Here is a 13,953-nt window from a genome sequence, read left to right on the forward strand (position 1 = left end):
TTAATTTTGCTACTGTTTTAGTTATCAGGTCAAAAGATTTAAGCAAATGATCCCAGTTCTAGTAGCAGCAGCTTATGACTAGTTGATGAAGAACATGGATCAGTAGCCTAGGCTAGATCTAATAGCTGTATTATATTTTACATCAACTCAGACCTGGATTAGCTGTTGTTAGTTAGTCTTCTGTGGAACTCATAACATTGTTGGACAGGTTTAAATGCTCTTTCTATCCATAGAGCCAGTTCTTCCCCCCCCCCCCCTTCAAGAACATTGATAAGAGGGAGTAGGCCTACTTAAACATTGGGACCATTAATAGCCAGCTGTATGTTACAGTGACTTTTGTGTTATGGTGAAACATTCTGATAGATTATTTTGTGTTTCTTTCCTTTACAATCAAAACATAGTATGCCTATTACTAACGCCACTAACTCGATTCATTATTTTAATCGTTTGACAGCCCTTTTACAGTTATACAGTGAAGATACATGTGACGAAGGACGTAGGTTGTCTATCTTTAAACTCAATGTACTTCCAAACACAGTAAGGGGGACAAAAGGGACAGGCGGTGGAGGGTACCCGTTTTGGAAAGGAAGTCACTTAGGGTGCTTTACAAGTGGGCATGCACGTTCACCGTGGCTGGCAACAAGACTGTGTGAGATCCAGCGGCAGAGCACATTCCAAAGGGAAGACATGCGAAGCTGTACGGCCCACAACACGCACTCTCCAAGCCAGCCAGTATTAGTGGTTTAAGTTGTTAGAGTAAAAGGCCAGAGTGAAAAGCCCTTTTTTTATATATATCATTTAAAAAAGGCCCAGTGCAGTCACAAATATGATTCCTGTGTTTTATATATATTTCCACACTATGAGGTTGGAATAATACTGTGAAATTGTGAAAATTATGATAATGCCCTTTTAGTGAGCTGTTTGAAAAGACCGCCTAAAATGTCAGCCTGTTTTGGTGGGATGGAGTTTTGGAATGCCCGGTGACATCATCAGGCGGTAAATTAGTTCCAAACCTCTCTGTCAATAACAGCTAGTTTTGAGTATTCCCCTCCCCACTCAGACCACTCCCAGACAGTGCTAGCAAAATTCTTGCTTGAGAAATTGCTCTTTGCTAAGAAGCTATTTTTGTTTCTTTTTGACCATTTTAATTGAAAACAATCACAGTAAGGTACTTAATTGTTACCCAGAAACAATTTGATATTGAGATAAAAACGGCTGCATTGGACCTTTAACAACACAAACGTTTTGTCTGGGGAAACGTTTTTACGCAAAATTCCCTAACGAGTATGTGAGAGTTTTCTGGTGGCTAGACTCAAATGTCAAAGAGGGTGGGCATGCATCTCTTGTCCACTCCACAGAGCATGGGGGTGACCGGAGGCTGGTGATCAGGTACGGTTTGTTCAGCATTTTACCGTGGCCCATCTCTGTCTGTGCGTAGGTGCCGATGATCTCCAGGTTCCAGGCGGGTATGAAGAATGTTTCCACCTGCTCAGGACTGGCCTGGTTCAGCAGGGTGGGCAGGAACATTCCCAAGTGGAGGTCCAGCGGCTCTGACCGCCCACGGTGCACACAGCTGGGGCAGCGGCAAGGGGGGAGGGGCAAGAGGAGGGGGTAGGGGATAGGAGGGTAGTTTGAAGGGGGAAAGAGGGTAAAGGAAGGATGGGGGGGGGGCATGCAAAATAAGGTATAGCCAAGGAAAAAATAACGTTTTTAGGCATAGAATAGACCATATAATAGGACATGACAATGGAGCCATGGTTGGAAAAGATGGGAGATTGGAAGTGTTAGTAAATCATATTTTGGGGGTAGAGGATGGATGAATAGATGGATGAATAGATGGATGAAGGGATGGAGGGGAAAGTGCAAGAATTAATAAAAAATAAAATAAAATAAACTGAGCTAGTCATGCAAATTGACTGCGGAGAACGGATTAGAATCATCTGCATTTAGACCTGGCTTGAATCAAGAAAATATTGATTAATTTAATTCATTCATACAAAATAACCTTCTCAGGCATGACTGTTGCAACCTTTCATTTATTTGCCTGAAATGTTAATTTCCAAAAGCAGTGTAACCTGTACTCTCATTTCACTGAAAACCCATTTTAAATTCCAATTGAATTGTGAGGCAAACTCTGGGCCATGTTCATTAGGCACCCAACGGAAGAAAACTGACAAGAAGGGACTAACTGGACTTGGTCCATTAAGAAATGGCCAATTTAGTTTTCCATTGTAAAACGTTTTTTCATTACATGCCCTAATGAACACAACCCTGAGGCAGTAAAATGTCAAATGCATGTCAACCAATAAGTCAACATTATATTCTATGCTAATGCCACCAACTAGTGCAGTGCAACTTGCAGTTTTAAAGCAGACTCTTTAGTCCATGGGTAGGCAACCCTGTTCCTGGAGGGCCACAGGTAATGCAGGATTTTGTTCCAACTATGCACCACACCTGACCAATTGAGCTAATTGACCAGTTCAGTGATTGCCTAAATTCAACACACCTGGTCTTCCAGGTCGGTTAAATCAAAATCATGAAGTGCCTGAAAAACTTCAGGATCAGGGTTGCCTACCCCTGCTTTAGTTTATAAGGAAGGGTGAAGCAGCTGTAACGGCATTTAAGGTTAAGACAATAGGCAGTTTTCCATTGACCAAGGATTATTCGACAAAAGCAATGTCGGCAAAAAACATCTGTGCGATACGTGTAACGGAAACTGCAGGTAGCCTAGCGGTTAAGCGTGTTGGGCCAATAACCGAAAGGTCGCTGGTTCGAATTCCCGAGCCATCTAGGTGAAAAAAATCTGCCACTGTGCCTTTGAGCAAGGCATTTTTGCTCCAGGGTCGCTGTAAATAATGGCTGATCCATGGCCGTGACCCCACTCGCTGAGGGTGTCCGAGGGAGTAAAAAATAATTTTAAAAATAATAATTTCCAATTCACACATACGTACACACTTTTAAATGTGCGAAATAGGACAAATGTAAGCACCCACCTAACTATTACTAATAGATATAGGAGACATTTTCTAAAGATCGGCAAAGTTCGACAGGGGTGGATATTTATTTTGTCGAACTTTCTTCATTGCGACAAATGATGGAACCAGTGTTTTTCGAATAAATGCTGATTGCCACATACATTTGAAGGTACTCGGGCATGTGACGTCGTCACGTAACTATCCAAATAATATTTATTTGCAGGACAAGGATTATCCTGACTTTCAAGAGTGCCTGAATTACTTACACCTTGCTTTTCTGGTTGGCTGGCAAGTTTCACCATCCAATTATTTCCGATCTACAGGAGTGCAAGTTTCACCATGGCTCGGACAGTGGAAATACATTGGCACATGCGAATTATTAGAATATGGCAAATATTAGTAAATTATTGCATTCTATCCATGCTGGTTTTAGCGGGCTCCCTGAGACATGAAACAGATAGGTGGGAGGGCATAAGCGCTGTTGCCAATTAATTCATGCGCAACTTGCCTTAATGGGTAATGGAAACACTTCGACCACTACATTTTCATTCGACACTTTAGGTTTTTCCAAAAAAGTAATTTTTAGGTGCGAGGTCATTACATCCAGCTGTTTTTATTGACACAAGCTAATTAAAATAGAAACGTACCACAGCAGGCAATTGTATCTATTTTCTATGCAAACTTTTAAAATGTTGACACAAAAATCACTTGACAAGTTAATGGAAACCTAGCTAGTGAGTTGCTAAGAAGAAGTGAACCAGAACAGAACTCTGAAAAAGGAGGCCTTGGATCCCCACAGAAAATTCTGAACAGCCAGTCCTGGACTCTCCCTAGAGTACAACATTGTCATGGAAATGCCACGGTTACGTGATCGTGGATAATGTCCACTTCGCAGCGTCATAGAAGTGAAACATTGGCAACAAGAGACATCTGGCTTGGCCAAAATTGTCCTACATCGCACAGATTTTTCTGCTTACATATTAACAATGGGATATTCAGGGATCCGAAAATCAACCCACACTGCATGTTTTTTGGCAGGACACCATGAGTCTTCCCTATGAGTTGAGACTTCGACAGACAAGAACAATAGTTAGGCCTATATTCATTAATCCAAGTCATTAATTCACGAACAGGCAAACAATTAGACCTACAACCATCCACATAGGAATTTTAACTCACTCAAATGCACAATTCAGAATGTTAGTTCATTTGCTTAAAAAGTCAAAATTCTACAGTGTTAGGGTTAATCATTTGTAAGGAGAAAATCAAGACTTAATAGCGATCAGAATTAGCTGACAAAAGCTTGGAAACGACTCATTAGGCGAATAGGCCACTACTAGCAGAAGGAGAGGAAATAAAGGGGTTTGAGGAGGAATGGACTGAAACTAAAAACTAGATGCGAGTCATTTGGGTTCTTCAGGACATAATGTTTTTGTATTGTTTCTAAGCGCAATGTTAACGATTTTTTTGTCCTATTGTTTATTTTGTCACCTTTTCCAAGGTATTGGGCAGGTTATGAGGACTTGGAAAACAGACAGGCAATCATGACATTTTGAATCCAGCATATTAGATTTGGCTATTCAGTTTAGCTAATATCTATTGCGTTATGCCTACTGTTTGGGCACATTTTGTCTACACAAACAACTACAGTGATCTGTCAAACACCTACAAGGAATCACTTTCAATCAAAATGTCCACCCCATGATTTGAAAACAATATTAAAAAAGAAAATCCTACATCAAGGATCGACAACTGTCCATCCCTAAGACTCCCTATGATCCTTCCATAATTCAAACATATAACTTACTTAGCTAGCTAGTTTTAAAAAATTGCACAAGCATTTATGTTGTCGTTATTATAAATTATCTGTATGGGACTGACCGTGCCCCATCTCTGTCTGGCCGTAGGTGCCCAGGGCATTGAAAGACTCAGCCAGGGGGACCCACTTCTTGAACTGCTCCTTGTTACACTGGGTGTACAGGGTGGGGAGGAACATGACGAAGTGCAGCCCCAGAGCCTCGTGATGGTGGCCCCGAAACACGCTGAGAGAGGGGGACAGACACACAGGTTGACGGATGGACAGACTGGACGGGACCACTCAGCAGGTTCGTGGTCATACTCTGTTTAAAAAAGGGGAGGTTCTACCTAAACTTGTCCAATAAGAATGTGTATTTTAGGTTTAGGGTTTACATTAGTGTCAACATGACATCCAGGCTCTGTCGTAGCCGGCAGCGACCGGGAGACCCATGGGGCGGCGCACGATTGGCCCAGCGTTGTCCAGGGTAGGGGTGGGAATGGCCGGCAGGGATGTAGCTCAGTTGGTAGAGCATGGCGTTTGCAACGCCAGGATTGTGGGTTCGATTCCCACGGAGGGCCAGTATGAAAAAAAAAAAAAAATATGTATGCACTCACTAACTGTAAGTCGCTCTGGATAAGAGCGTCTGCTAAATGACTAAAATGTAAAACATTTAATTGTGGAGGCCAGGTCATCTGATGCAGCACTCCATCACTCTCCTTCTTGGTAAAATAGCCCTTACACAGCCTGGAGGTGTGTTGGGTCATTGTGCTGTTGAAAAACAAAATGATAGTCCCACGAAGCTCAAACCAGATGGGATGGCATATACAGTGGGGAAAAAATGTATTTAGTCAGCCACCAATTGTGCAAGCTCTCCCACTTAAAAAGATGAGAAAGGCCTGTAATTTTCATCATAGGTACACGTCAACTATGACAGACAAAATTAGGAAAAAAAATCCAGAAAATCACATTGTAGGATTTTTTATGAATTTATTTGCAAATTATGGTGGAAAATAAGTATTTGGTCAATAACAAAAGTTTCTCAATACTTTGTTATATACCCTTTGTTGGCAATGACACAGGTCAAACGTTTTCTGTAAGTCTTTTGGCCCATTCCTCCATGCAGATCTCCTCTAGAGCAGTGATGTTTTGGGGCTGTCGCTGGGCAACACGGACTTTCAACACCCTCCAAAGATTTTCTATGTGGTTGAGATCTGGAGACTGGCTAGGCCACTCCAGGATCTTGAAATGCTTCTTACGAAGCCACTCCTTCGTTGCCCGGGCGGTGTGTTTGGGATCATTGTCATGCTGAAAGACCCAGCCACGTTTCATCTTCAATGCCCTTGCTGATGGAAGGAGGTTTTCACTCAAAATCTCACGATACATGGCCCCATTCATTCTTTCCATTACACGGATCAGTCGTCCTGGTCCCTTTGCAGAAAAACAGCCCCAAAGCATGATGTTTCCACCCCCATGCTTCACAGTAGGTATGGTGTTCTTTGGATGCAACTCAGCATTCTTTGTCCTCCAAACACACAAGTTGAGTTTTTACCAAAAAGTTATATTTTGGTTTCATCTGACCATATGACATTCTCCCAATCCTCTTCTGGATCATCCAAATGCACTCTAGCAAACTTCAGACGGGCCTGGACATGTACTGGCTTAAGCAGGGGGACTGCAGGATTTGAGTCCCTGGTGGCGTAGTGTGTTACTGATGGTAGGCTTTGTTACTTTGGTCCCAGCTCTCTGCAGGTCATTCACTAGGTCCCCCGTGTGGTTCTGGGATTTTTGCTCACCGTTCTTGTGATCATTTTGACCCCACGGGTGAGATCTTGCGTGGAGCCCCAGATCGAGGGAGATTATCAGTGGTCTTGTATGTCTTCCATTTCCTAATAATTGCTCCCACAGTTGATTTCTTCAAACCAAGCTGCTTACCTATTGCAGATTCAGTCTTCCCAGCCTGGTGCAGGTCTACAATTTTGTTTCTGGTGTCCTTTGACAGCTCTTTGGTCTTGGCCATAGTGGAGTTTGGAGTGTGACTGTTTGAGGTTGTGGACAGGTGTCTTTTATACTGATAACAAGTTCAAACAGGTGCCATTAATACAGGTAACGAGTGGAGGACAGAGGAGCCTCTTAAAGAAGAAGTCACAGGTCTGTGAGAGCCAGAAATCTTGCTTGTTTGTAGGTGACCAAATACTTATTTTCCACCATAATTTGCAAATAATTCATTAAAAAAATCCTACAATGTGATTTTCTGGATTTTTTTCTCTCAATTTGTCTGTCATAGGTGACGTGTACCTATGATGAAAATTACAGGCCTCTCTCATCTTTTTAAGTGGGAGAACTTGCACAATTGGTGGCTGACTAAATACTTTTTTTCCCCACTGTAGCTGCAGAATGCTGTGGTAGCCATGCTGGTTAAGTGTGCCTTGAATTCTAAATAAATCACTGACAGTGTCACCAGCAAAGCACACCCACACCATAACAACTCCATGCTTTACGGTGGGAAATACACATGCTGAGATCATCCGTTCACCCACACCACGTCTCACAAAGACACAGCGGTTGGAACCAAAAATCTCCAATTTGGACTCCAGACCAAAGGACACATTTCCATTGCTCGTGTTTCTTGGCCCAAGCAAGTCTCTTCTTCTTATTGGTGTCCTTTAGTAGTGGTTTCTTTGCAGCAATTCGACCATGAAGGCCTGATTCACACAGTCTCCTCTGAACAGTTGATGTTGAGATGTGTCTGTTACTTGAACTGTGAAGCATTTATTTGGGCTGCAATTTCTGAGGCTGGTAACTCTAAATGAACTTATCCTCTGCAGCAGAGGTAACTCTGGGTCTTCCATTCCTATGGCGGTCCTCATGAGAGCCAGTTTCATCATAGCGCTTGATGGTTTTTGCGACTGCACTTGAAGAAACTTTCAAAGTTCTTGAAATTTTCCGGATTGACTGACCTTCATGTCTTAAAGTAATGATGGACTGTCGTTTCCCTTTGCTTATTTGAGCTGTTCTTGCTATAATATGGACTTGGTCTTTTAGCAAATAGGGCTATCTTCTGTATACCACCCCTACCTTGTCAAAACACAACTGATTGGCTCAAACGCATTAAGAAGGAAAGAAATTCCACAAATTAACTTTTAACAAGGCACACCTGTTCATCATTGTCATATTGAGAAATAGATGTTATCAGAAGAGACTTACATAGGCTTATAAAGAGAAAATATAGGCTCCTGGCTGAGGCCTTTAATATGTAACTAACATCTGACTTTTATAGTTAGGCTATTTAAGGCTAAACATATTTGACAAGGCAAATTGGCAGTTTGAACAAGTGAAAAGGTAGGACATAGTGTAGCCTGTGACACAGTTTTAATCTTTTTGTGACCTTTGCTCTGCCTAGAGAGATCGTGCTGTCCTGCAGCAGTACTCCATGACTCACACACTAAGGATGGGGTTTTGAAATAATTTCATTATTCGAATAGTATCATGAACTTGTCGGATATCCGGATATTCTAAATACATGTGTTTTTTTTTTAGTTTGGTTTTTAAGCTGAGCACTGCTGCGCGAGGGAGAGAGGCTGGCGCTCTATTGCTGCAGCTGCGGAGGGGCCTTGTGTGTGATCAGAATGGAGCAGACAGAGGAAGATGGCTGATAAAAATATTGCCTAGTCAGACCGTTACTCTTTTCCAGCTGGGTGATAGGCTTTATTATACAATAAAAGATCAACCAGATAAGATTTGCTCATTATAGCCTACTACTTCTCATTTCGCTCACTTTTAATTCCATTATTTTATTACATCTTGCATTGCATTAGTGAGTTCTCTCTCCACTTGCTACAGATCCAGCCTCTTTGCCGCTTTGATTGGCCAACATAAAACAACAAGCTACACACGTGAAGGCTACCAATATTTTTATATGTCACACGTCATTAAAACTACACTGAAAAGTTTTTTAAATGAAATTAGTAATTTGAAATGTCATGGTGTATCCTTGTATGTAACAATGTCACATATTAAAATTTCATTTAGAAAAAAATAATTGTGTTAAAATTTCCAGGCGGTTCGACCCCAAGTGGTAAAAGCAGGCAACAACACCTCTGCCACGCTGACCCTCAACACAGGGCCCCCCCAGGGGTATGTGCTTAACCCCCTCCTGTACTCCCTGTTCATCCCCGACTATGTGGCCACGCACGACTAAAACTCCATCATTAAGTTTGCTGACAACACGACTGTGGTCGGCCTGATCACCAACGGTGATGAGACAGCCTGCAGGGAGGAGGTCAGAGACCTGGCAGTGTGGGGCCAGGACAACAACCTCACCCTCAACATCAGCAAGAGCAAGGAGCTGATCTTGGACTTCAGGAAACAGGGGCAGGTGCACACCCCCATCCACATCGAAGGGGCCGTAGTGGAGCGGGTCAAGAGCGTCAAGTTCCTCTGTGTCCTCATCACTGAGGACTTAACATGCTCCCCTAACACCAGAACAGTCGTGAGGAAGGCATGGCAACGCTTCTTCTCACTCAGGAGGCTGAAACGATTTGGCATGGCCCCTCAGATCTTCACAACCTTTTACAGCTGCACCATTGAGGGCATCCTGACTGGTTGATCAGAAAACCAGTCAGTATCTGGTGTGACCACCATTTGCCTCATGCAGCGCGCCACTTCTCCTTCGCATAGAGTTGATCAGGCTGTTGATTGTGGCCTGTGGAATGTTGTCCCAATCATTTTCAATGGCTGTGCGAAGTTGCTGGATATTGGCGGGAACTGGAACACACTGTCGTACACGTCGACCCAGAGCATCCCAAACATGCTGAATGGGTGACATGTCTGGTGAGTATGCAGGCCATGGAAGAACTGGGACATTTGTGTACAGATCCATGTGACATGGGGCTGTGCATTATCATGCTGAAACATGTGATGGCAGCAGACGAATAGCACGACAATGGGCCTCAGGATCTCGTCACGGTATCTCTGTGCATTCAATTTGCCATCCATAAAATGCAATTGTGTTTGTTGTCCGTAGCTTATGCCTGCCCATACCATAACCCCACCTCCATCATGGGGCACTCTGTTCACAACATCGACATCAGCAAACCGCTCGCCCACACGACGCCATACATGTGGTCTTTTATTGTCCCCAGCACAAGTTGCACCTGTGTAATGATCATGCTGTTTCATCAGCTTCTTGATATGCCACACCTGTCAGGTGGATGGATTATCTTGGCAAAGGAGAAATGCTCACTAACAGGGATGTAAAGAAATGTGTTCACAAAATTTGAGAGAAATAAGCTTTTTGGCGTATGGACAAATTCTGGGATCTTTTATTTCACCTCATGAAACATGGGACCAATACTTTACATGTTGCGTTTATTTTGGTTCTATTACTGCACTGTTGGGTAGAGCTCTGAAGTTAAGCATTTCACTGTACTTGTGCATGTGACAATAAAACTTGAACTTGAAAATAGACTTATAATTATCCCCCCCCGCAAAAAATGTGACTCACAAGTATTCGAATACTAACGTCCATTCGGATATTCTAATATTTAAAAAAGCATGCACATCCCTAACACACACAAACCTTTGTAGCCACATGGCAGAGTGCCAGGGTCTTGCCCCATAGGCAACATTATAACGGTGCAAACTACAGTACAGTAACATTCCTATTGCTTCACCAAAGATAATACAGCCTTTGATCAGGAAGACACCAACAAACTCCTCATAGCATGACAACGCAATTACTCGTGGGGGTAATAGCAGGCAATACATTAGCATGGGATATTGAGAATACTTTAGCATATAGGTGAAAGGCTTAGACTGTTTGTGTAATTTCAGCGAATGCTGCGTTTTTCTTCAGTGCGTCCAAAGCAGCATCAATACAGCTATCTGCAAAAAACTCATTGATGTTTGTCACACTGTGTTTACTATTAGAACTTTATGTGAAATGTCCAGAAAAAACCACATCCATGAAATGTGTGAAGGAGTGATGAGAGGAGAATACCGGGAAATATGACATTTGCTTTGATCATCCCAAACCCTTACAGAATTCATACAGTCCATTGAAACCAAATCCTGCTTGTAAACAATGAAACTAGCCCAAATGATCTTTATTTCCTCACCTTTCATTACTTTCACCTGCATCGGTCATTACACCTAACAGGTTAGCTGATAGTAAGACAACTCTATGGACAAAACCCTATACCTATTTTTCCATTTCTAGATGTGATGTGCAGGTCCATAGCATTTACACTGATGTCATTTAACAGACGCTCTTATCCAGAGCAATTTACAGGAGCAATTAGGGTTAAGTGCCTTGCTCAAGGGTATATCGGCTGATTTCGGGATTCAAACCAGCAACCTTTTGGTTACTGGCCCAACACTCTTAACCGCTAGGCTACCTGCCGCCCATAGCAAGTAGCTGGCCTGGGTCTGTGCCCCAACCTTACCTCTTGTAGCAGTAGATTTCCTCAGGGTCTGAGATGCCATACTTTCTGAGCTTCAGGATCATCTGGGCACTCTTCTTCACGGCAGCATCGTATCGCTCGCTCCTGGACAGGAAGTTGAGGTCCTCACTCTGGAAGTCTGGGTCACTGATCACCAGTGACTCTGTGGGGGATAGAGAAAATTGGGGGATTAAGACATCAGGGTGGAGCATAGCCTCGGAAACCCAGGCTTCTCACACAAGACGGGATTTTGGAAGGGTGGCAATGCGAGACTAGGTCGAACATTATGTGCAGATTGTGCAGTATTACCATTGGATAAATAATTGTGTCTAATATCCTTAGCTACATTTCTATCTACAACATAATGCACCCCATATCATCTGTCTTATTTATTTTTATATGATGCCATAATGAACCCTGCATGGGGTCAACCTTTACTATACTAATAGCCAGTGGGTCAACCAACGACTGTCGCTATAATCTAACTTTCTAGTTAGCAAGGTTGCTGCTAGCTGGCTGTTATCTGACAATGCAAATCAGATCCTTGTTTTTACACAAACAGCATGCATTTCATAAACAGCATGCACAGTTACAATGAATGCGAAAATTGGTCTTCATCTTGTCATTGGCTCACAATTATAAACAACAGCTGACTGGTTATAACTACTGTTACAACAGATGGATAACTGGCTAACCTAGCCTAGGCAGCCAATAGTAGCCGTGCAGATCTAGCGACCACTATCGGCTGCCCAGGCTATGTATAACCAACCCTAATGTTGGATAGCTTGCTAGCTATCAACTTGTTTTGTTAGCTAGCTAGCTGCTAGTTCAATGTTTTGTTTACACTTGTTTCATGATGCTTTACCTTGCAAGCAAAGAGGCTATACACACGAGACACTACAAGTCATTCCAACCTTACCAATTTCTCTTCTTCTTTTGGTCTTCTCGATTCCACCGTCCAGAATATGTGTGAGTTTCTCCACATTAAATGTAGCGTTCTCACGCTCTCTAGTTATGTCAGGATTCATGGCGAAATCAGTATATTTTCCCTTGCAAAAGACGACGTTGCTTGTCGCAATAAAAATGTGACTTGTATAACCTACGGCCTACAGGAAACAAGTTCAGCACTGCAATAAATGGAGCCTGACCAATTATTGACAACTTCCTGAACGCTACAAGAGGGGGCGGGTAAAAAAAAATCACGTTATGTGACGTTGTAAAATATTACCGCCATGAACTGACAAAACACACAACTGGCATCTTTATAGTATTTGGCCTATTTTACCGTTTGATAACTTCTTGAGAAGATGCTTCCAGCACCTGCAGTCTTTCATTTCCCTTGGGAAGTTAACTCTGGTGCAGTCAAGGAGGGAGGCTCAGTGAGAACATTTGGAAGGTGAGGAGTGTGTCTACCACATGAGGTTGGTGGCACCTTAATTGGGGAGAACTGGCTCATGTTAATGACTGGAGCAGAATCAGTGGAATGGTATCAAACGCATGGTTTCCAGGTGTTCGATGCCATTCCATTTGCTCCGTTACGGACATTATTATGGTACTGGTACTGTCTTTAACACAATATACCTAATAATAGTCAATAATAGTTTTTTTAAAATGATTTGTTATCCCTTTTGGATTGCATGGCTAACAGACAAGTTCATTTTCTAGATTGGTGAGTTACCAACCAGAGGAATCGAAGGCTACACTATCTGCCCAGAATGCAGCAACACAGCACCAAGTTGTTGTTCAGACTACATTTGTGGAGCCCTTTGAACCCATCATTGGAGCCCAGTACATAGTTGTGGGCGAGATTGAAAATGCAGAGGGTAAGATTAGGTTTTTATTTGGTTATATGCTTTGCAACTCCCAAAACCCACTGTCCCACTTACATATCTCTTCACAGGAGGTGATGGTGTGATGGTCCGTGCCCGTGTGCTGAACTGTGTAGATGGGGTGAACCTAGCCCTGCTACAGAGAGCTGTCAATGAACAGAGGAGCTACTTCAGAGAGAGGGTGGAGAGCAAGGGAGATGCTGCTCCTCCCGCTCACCCACGTGCTCCTCCCGCTCACCCACGTGCTCCTCCCTGACCTGGACCCCAATAAGAATTAATCAGTCACAACCGTGCACTGATACAGTGCTACTGGTGGAAAGTTATGAACCAGGTTGAATTGAATGTCCTTTTGTACATGTAATGTTAAATGACCTCATTTATACCTCAGATGGATTGTGTCAAAAGGTCAGATTTTATTATGGTTGGGACATTTGCCCAAATAGCTGATTACATGGGGATGTCAAGGATTATGAGACTGTGCCTCTAGCTAATTTAGAATGGTGAAGGGTGGAATTGGGCTATAAAAAGACGTCTGAGGAAGTCCTGATTGATACATAAAAGCTGCTTGTTCTGGTGCACTGTAAAGTCCTGCCATTATTTGTCATACGATATCAGTTCTGGAAGACACCCTCTTCCTCTTGACAGAGTTTGGCAGGTACACTGAATGTTGGGTCAGGTGTATAAAGTAGGTCAAGAAAATGCATACTTACATTATTATTGTAGCTAATCTAAGATCAGAGAGAATGTTTGATGTGGCCATTTATGCAATGGTTACATTTGTGAATGAAAACTGATATGTAGCTTGGAAATTTATCTTTGTGAGAAACATAAATAAATTATTCTTGATTTAATATTAGATGTATTTGTGGACGAGGTGTGTTATCGTGTTGCTTTATTTTTTTTGTCGTTCA

General features: G+C 42.6%; 2 protein-coding genes across 3 annotated transcripts in view; one reads left to right on the plus strand and one right to left on the minus strand.

Moving 5' to 3' along the window:
• The window catches only part of LOC311130628 (peroxisomal acyl-coenzyme A oxidase 1-like), a 31,827-nt gene extending 19,485 nt beyond the window's left edge, over positions 1-12,342 (minus strand). Inside the window, exons 1-3 of one of the 2 annotated variants that reach the window (XM_084163417.1) lie at positions 12,133-12,342; positions 11,217-11,376; positions 1,413-1,573 (exon numbers count right to left, since the gene is read on the minus strand). In XM_084163417.1, coding sequence (XP_084019543.1) covers positions 1,413-1,573; positions 11,217-11,376; positions 12,133-12,241 — 430 coding nt within the window. In that variant the 5' untranslated portion in view covers positions 12,242-12,342. Of the gene's footprint in view, positions 1-1,412; positions 1,574-4,856; positions 5,018-11,216; positions 11,377-12,132 lie in introns of both variants that reach the window. The other variant, XM_084163416.1, reaches the window with a different exon arrangement.
• A 93-nt stretch (positions 12,343-12,435) lies between these two features.
• Positions 12,436-13,912, plus strand: LOC311130222 (CST complex subunit TEN1-like). The gene is made up of 3 exons (XM_084162919.1): positions 12,436-12,609; positions 12,879-13,036; positions 13,114-13,912. Exons 1-3 carry the CDS (start codon positions 12,521-12,523, stop codon positions 13,296-13,298), a joined length of 432 nt encoding a protein of 143 aa, XP_084019045.1. The 5' UTR covers positions 12,436-12,520; the 3' UTR covers positions 13,299-13,912.
• Positions 13,913-13,953: the final 41 nt, after the last annotated feature.

Source organism: Coregonus lavaretus (genome assembly GCF_964263955.1).
Source record: "Coregonus lavaretus genome assembly, chromosome: 6".
NCBI lineage: Eukaryota > Metazoa > Chordata > Actinopteri > Salmoniformes > Salmonidae > Coregonus > Coregonus lavaretus.

Coding starts and splice junctions, on each gene's coding strand:
- LOC311130222 (XM_084162919.1), top strand. CDS start 12,521: ATGCTTCCAGCACCTGCAGTCTTTCATTTCCCTTGGGAAGTTAACTCT. Junction 12,610..12,878: donor TCAGTGAGAACATTTGGAAG/GTGAGGAGTGTG, acceptor TTCATTTTCTAG/ATTGGTGAGTTACCAACCAG. Junction 13,037..13,113: donor CGAGATTGAAAATGCAGAGG/GTAAGATTAGGT, acceptor ATCTCTTCACAG/GAGGTGATGGTGTGATGGTC.